Source organism: Chrysochloris asiatica, unplaced genomic scaffold (genome assembly GCF_000296735.1).
Source record: "Chrysochloris asiatica unplaced genomic scaffold, ChrAsi1.0 scaffold00098, whole genome shotgun sequence".
Taxonomy (NCBI): domain Eukaryota; kingdom Metazoa; phylum Chordata; class Mammalia; order Afrosoricida; family Chrysochloridae; genus Chrysochloris; species Chrysochloris asiatica.
Genome location: NW_006408616.1, coordinates 5,587,523 through 5,594,100, shown reverse-complemented (window position 1 = coordinate 5,594,100; position 6,578 = coordinate 5,587,523). Strand labels below are relative to the sequence as shown.

The following is a 6,578-nucleotide window of genomic DNA, read 5'->3' as shown; positions in this document are numbered from 1 at the left end:
AAGGATCATTCCCACACCTTCAGTACACAGGGTTGACAGGGATGGGCAACTTAGACATTGGCTAAACCCATGTCCACCCCAAAGTGGTGGTGGTGGGGGTTATAAAAGGCAAGAAGTGACTGGCTTACAAGCTTTCAAGAGGGAGCCTAGTTCCAGACAGGGAAGGGGTAGGTAGAACCTCCATTGAATGATTTCCAATCTATTGGAACCGAGATGGCGAAATGAAATGGGGGCAAGACTCTTGTGGTACAATAGTGAATAATTGCCATCAGGACTGACTGTGAGGGTCTGAATTGTAGAGGTAGATGTTTTTTAACAAAAGGAGGGGAGTGATTGATTTTGCATCTCAGGAGCAGAGGTCCCTGGGACCATCAAGTGAGAAGAGCGGAGAGCGTGACCCTACCCAGAGAGGCAGTCACACTAGGGATGGAGACAGAGAGGATGATGTGGACAGATGGAGAGGCTGGGGACACTGGACCCAGGGAGGGAGAGGGGCTGTGTGCTGACAGCGGGGGGAGTGGGTCTGTGGGGTGTACCCTTTGGTTATTTGATGATGCATGGAGGGGATTGTAATCATTGCAATGAAATGAAATACGATAGAGTGAATGTAAAACTGATTTTCTCCCATGTAAACCCACATAATTCACAATAAAATTTAAAAAATAATCACCTATATGAGAGAGAAAAAAAGCTATTTTCCAATATTTACCAAGATTCTTACATTTTTTTACACCTTTGACTCTGATTTAATTGTCAGAAATCTATACTGAGAACATTGTATCCTAAATTAAAATTAGAACACTTGGTGCTTAAGGCAATCCTAGTGTTACTCAAAGCAACTTACAACGTAGATGAAAAAATGTAGACGAAAATATCAGGAGAAAATGAAATCCTGAAATATGGCAAAAAAATTACATATTACCTGTAATATGGTGTAATTTTTAGTGGAGCATTATAAGTATAGCATGATTACAAACATAGACAGGAGTCCTGGTGTGGTGCTGTCAGATAAGCATTGGACTGCTAACTACAATGTCGCCAGTTCAAACCAATCAGCAGCTCCTTGGAAACCTTATACAGGGTGGCTATGAGTCAGAAATGATAGCAGTTAGTAACAACATACACTGTCTACTAAAATGCCAATGGTGATTGTTAAGTGCCTTTGAGGTGGTTCTGACTCATAGCCACCCTGTATAGGATTAAGGAGCAGAAAACTTTATCTTTCTTCAGCAGAGCAGCTGGTGGGCTCAAACTGACAACCTGTGTTCACAGTCAAGTGCTTATCCTACAGAGCCACCATGTTCCCCAATGGTGATTGTTGCTGTTCAGTGCTGTTGAGTTGGTTCCAACTCATAGTGACCTTGTACAAGGTTTCTGAGGAACATCTGGTGAATTTGAACTTCCGACCTTGTGGTTTGCAGTCCAGTGCTGATCCTACAGTATCATACCTGAAGTCCAATGGTAATTGGTGGTGGTGGTGGTGGTTGTGGTGGTTATGTGCTGTGGAATCGGTTATGTCTCATAGTGACCCTGTATAGGGTTTCTGATACTGAAAATCTTTATGGGAGCAGAAAGCCTGATCTTTCTCTCATTGAACTGCTAGTAGTTTCAAACTGCTGGCCTTGAGGTTAGCAGTCCAATTTGTAACAAGTATGCCACCAGAACTCTATCCAATGGTGATTAGCAATTGTTAATAATTGGAGAAATAGAAATTTGTCCAAGTGTTGGCTTTTGCAGATAGATTGTTAAGCACAGTCAAGTGCATTCTGATTCATAGTGACTTTGTATAGGGTTTCTGAGGAGCAGCTGGTGAATTTGAACCCCCAACTTTGCAGTCCAGTGCTTTATCCAACAGCGCCACAGCAGGACTAGAGGGGGAATATAAAACAAAATCAACTAAAGTACTGGTGTGATGCTGTTGGATAAACACTGAACTGCAAGGTTGGTTTGAAACACAAGGTAGGTGGTTCAAGCTCACCAGCCACTCCTCAGAAACCCTGTACAGTGTCCATGTGAGTTGGAACCAACTCAATGGCACTTAACAACAACAAACACTGTTTTAGCAATAAAGTGCAAAAATAAACATAATTTCTATTTATCTGTATTACTGAGAATTAGAATTATTTTTATAAAAAGGAATTTGGTTATGTTAGTGATTTCTCAGGTAGCTAACTAAACTTACAGTATATTTTTGCCTAAATTCAGATTTTATGAGGTGTCATATTTAAAAAAAAAAAAAGTTTCTTTCTTCTTTGATTGACTTGTCAGTGTGAACCTGGAAACTGTTTTTCTTCCATAGTGGAAACACTACATTCAATGTGACGGAAGTCCTGATCCTTCAGTACCCCAGGAAATGAATACTTTCATTAGCTTATGGAAAGAGGAAACAAAAGAGACTTTTGAGGAAGTAATTGAGAAGAGTAAACTAGTGCTAAATGTAAGTGTAAAATATTATCCTATAATTTAAAATTGTCTGATATTGACTCCAAACATAGAAAACAAGGTGAATTTCTGATTTGCCAATTAATAACACTACTACTTCTGGACTGTTGGCTATATGAAGAGATATTTGGTAATCTTTTAGTTACATTTTGTATTTGTTGTTAAGTGCCGTCAAGTCAATTCCGACCCGTAGTGACCCTGTATAGGGTTTCCAAGGAGCAGCTGGTGAGCTTGAACCATCGACCTTGCAGTTCAAATGACTTTGCAGTCTGATGCATTAGCCCACAGCGCCACAAGCAAAGTCAAACATAACATAATACGGAACGTTGGTTATATGCCTGTTTAATTCAAGCAAGAAAAAAAAAAGGTAATATATGTGCATGTAGACAATTTGGGTGGGAGCTCTGGTAGCGTAGTGGTTACGAATCGGGCTACGAACCTTAAGGTCGGCGGTTCGAAACTACCAGCCGCTCCGTGCGAGAAAGATGAGGCTTTCTACTCCCGTAAAGATTCTCGGAAACCCTGTACAGTGTCACTATGGGTCGGAACTGACTCGACGGCACTTAACAACAAGACAATTTGGGAGGGGGAGTGGGGATGGTGGATAATTTTATCTTCAGTTGATTTAGACACTGGGGTAAAAAGATGAATTAGAATATCTGAACTTTTGCAAATAAGGTGGATAGGCTTTTTTTTTTTTTTTTTAAATACATTTAAATGCTGATAAAAATATTTTTCTTTAAGTTGTCATTGTGAATTTATTGAAAGTTTTATAGAGCAAATCGTCAGTTTTACCTTCAACAAATTATATACTTTGCTTCATTACAACGATTGCAATCCACTCCATGTACCAACAGTTAACAGCATTTACCTCTATTCACTTTAACTCCTGCATTTCTCCCTGTGTCTCTCTCTACCTTCATCTTTCCTCTGCTGACCTCCCTCATGTTTTATATTGCCTGCCCATGTTCACTTGTCTATTCTCTAGCCTGTAAATGTTTCCTCCCTTCTTCCCCTGTAATCATCATATATTGTTTCTTTATATCAAGAAAACTAACTTTTTACAATACTCGTCTCCCACAATGTCCTTTTCTGGTTGACTCATTTCACTCAGCATAATATCCTCCAAATTCAACCATGTTGTGAGTGTTTTGAAGATTCATCATTATTCTTCAATGTTAAGTAATATTCCATTGTGTGTATGTAACAAAGTTTGTTTAAGCATTCTTTTGCTGATGGGCATTTCGGTTGTCTCTGTCTTTTTGATGTGTCTCATAACAAGCTTATTGAAGGATCCTGTTTTCTTATCCATTCTGCTCTGTCTGTTGACTGGTGCATTTAATTATTTACATTCAATGTAATTATCAATAGGTATAAATTGGTTGCTGTCATTTTGCTTTGTGTTTTTTTATGGTGCTGCTGATGTCTGTCTCTCACATAATTTTCTGCCCTGAGTTATTTATTTTTTTTTGTCGGTTTTCTTTTCATTTCCATTTCTGTTGTGTCAACATTTACTAAAGCTTTCTGATTTTCACTCTTAGTTACTTGATATGCAGGTGTATTGATTCTCTTTGAGGTTTACCCTGTAATTAATTTTTTTCCTTTTTTTAAAACAGTTTGCTTTATGTTGAAATCTACTTGACTTCCTTGCCATTTGTAACTTCTGTATCGACACTATTCCCTCTTTTTGCTTTGTAGTTGACTTCATTATAAGTTGATATTCAAATGCATTAGTTTTTCTTTGATCTTCCCTATTCATTGTCCAATTTTCACGTGCATATGAGGCTGTTGAAAATATCATGGCTTGGGTCAGGTTCACCTTAGTCCTCAAACTGACATCCTTGCTCTTCAACACTTTAAACAGTATTTTGTAACAGTTTGTCTAATAAAATAGGCTGTTTAATTTCTTGACTGTTGCTGCTGTGAGTGTTGATTTTGAATTCCAGCAAAAAGATTTTCATTTTCTTTATATTGAGGTGCAATCCATACTGAAGGCTGTGTAGTCTTTGAGCTTCATCAGTAAGTATATTAAGTCCTCTTAGCTTTCAGCAAGCAAGTTTACATCATCTGCATATGATAGGTTGTTAGTGAGTCTTCTTATAATCTTGATGCCACACTATTCATATAATCTACCTTATTGGATTATTTGTTTAGCATAGAGATTGAATAGGCATGGTGAAAGGATATAACCCTGGCACACATCTTTCTTGATTTTGAACCATTCAGTATTTTCTTATTCTGTTCTAGCAACTGTCTTTTGGTCCATGTACAGGTTCCTCATGAGCATAATTAAAGTGTTCTGTATACCCATTCTTCACAATGTTATCCATAGCTTGTAATGAGCCACACATTTGAATGCCTTTGCTGTCAATGCACAAGTAAACATCTTTCTGGTATTCACTGCTTTGTCAAGATCCATTAGATGTCATCATTAATATTCCTAATTCCACGCTTATCTGAATTCAGTTTGATTTTCTGGCAATTTCTTGTCAATTTACTGTTGCAACAGTTTTTAAATTATCTTCAGCAAAACTTGCTTGTGATATTAATGATATTGTTCGATGATTTTCATTCCATTGGGTCACCTCTCTTTGGAATGGGCACAGATACAGATCTCTTCCAATCAGTTAGCCAAGTCTGCCAAATGTCTTTGCATAGATGGTGAGCACCCCTATTGCTTCATCAATTTGTTCAAAGACTTCAGCTTGTCAATTCCTGGAGCCTTGTTTTTCTACAATTTTCAGTGTACCATGGACATAAATTCTTGATCATATGCTGTTTCTTGAAATGGTTACACATGGATCATTTCGTTTTCATACAGTGAATCTTCATATAACTTCCATCTTCTTTTGATGCTTTCTGCATCATTCAATATTTTCCCCATAGAATCCTTGAATTTTTCTTCATTTCTTTCAACTTGAAATGCTGAGCATGTTCTTACCTTTTGGTTTTCTGCTTCTAGGTCTTTGCACATTTCATTATAATACTTGACTTTATGTTCTAGAGCTGCCCATTAAAATTTTTTGTTCAGCTTCTTTACGTTCTAATTTCTTCCATTTAATTTAGCTTCTCTATGCTGGAGAGCAAGTTTAGGGTCTCTTCTGCAAACCATTTTTGTGTTTTATTTTGTTTCTGTCTTTTTAATGATGGTTTGCTTTTTCCAAGTATCATTTTCTTGAAGTCATCCCACAACTCTTCTGGGCTTTGGTCATTAGTGTCTTACTCATCAAGTCTGTTCTTGCATCTTAATTCTGATGCAATGTGTTGTTGTTATTGCTATATGCCATTGAGCCATTTCCAACTCATAGTGAATCTGTATAGGAACAGTTGGTGGATTTGAACCCCTGACTTTGCAGTTAGCCGTCTGGTGCTTATCCTACAGCGACACACGAGGAATCCAGGTGGAATTTATTCAAGGTCATATTTAGGCTCTTGTGGACTTGTTTTAATTTTCTTCAGCTTCAGCCTGAACTTACATATGAACAATTGACAGTCTGCTCCACAGTCTGCCCCTTAGGTTTGTTTCTGAACTCCTCTATAATGTTTCCCACAGATGTAGTCAATTTGATTCCTATATATTCCATCTGGTAAAATGTAAATATAGTCACCTTTTATGTTGTTGAAGAAAGGTATTTGCAATGAAGTCATTTGTCTTGGAAAATTCTATTATGCCATATACAGCATCATTCTGTCACCAAGGCCATGTTTTCCAATTACTAATCCTTAATCCTTGTTTCCAACTTTTGCATCCCAATCACCAGCAATTACCAATGAATCATTATAGCATGTTTGATCAATTTCAGACTGAAGAATTTGGTAGGATTCTTCTATTTCATCATCACTGATTGGTAACTGGTGCGTAATTTGAATAATGTATTAACTGACCTTCCTTGTATAGGCGTATGGATATTATCTGATCAAAACATTGTATTTCAAGATGGATATTGAAATGTTCTTTTTCACAATAAATATGATGCTATTCCTCTTCAGTTCTGTTTCTGGTGTAGTAAACCATGTGATAGTGAGATTCAAAGTGGCCAATACCAGTCCATTTCAGCTCACTAATGACTAGACTATCAAGCTTTATGCTTTCCCTTTAATTTTTGATAACTACTTAGATTCTATTCTAGATTCAT

At 37.4% G+C, this 6,578-nt stretch overlaps 1 protein-coding gene across 1 annotated transcript in view; it reads left to right on the top strand.

Annotated features, from left to right (window-relative positions):
- CASC1 (cancer susceptibility candidate 1) overlaps nt 1–6,578 on the top strand; it is a 92,861-nt gene that overhangs the window by 18,329 nt on the left and 67,954 nt on the right. The window contains exon 4 of the mRNA XM_006866952.1: nt 2,300–2,437. Coding sequence (XP_006867014.1) covers nt 2,300–2,437 — 138 coding nt within the window. The remainder of the gene's footprint in view (nt 1–2,299; nt 2,438–6,578) is intronic.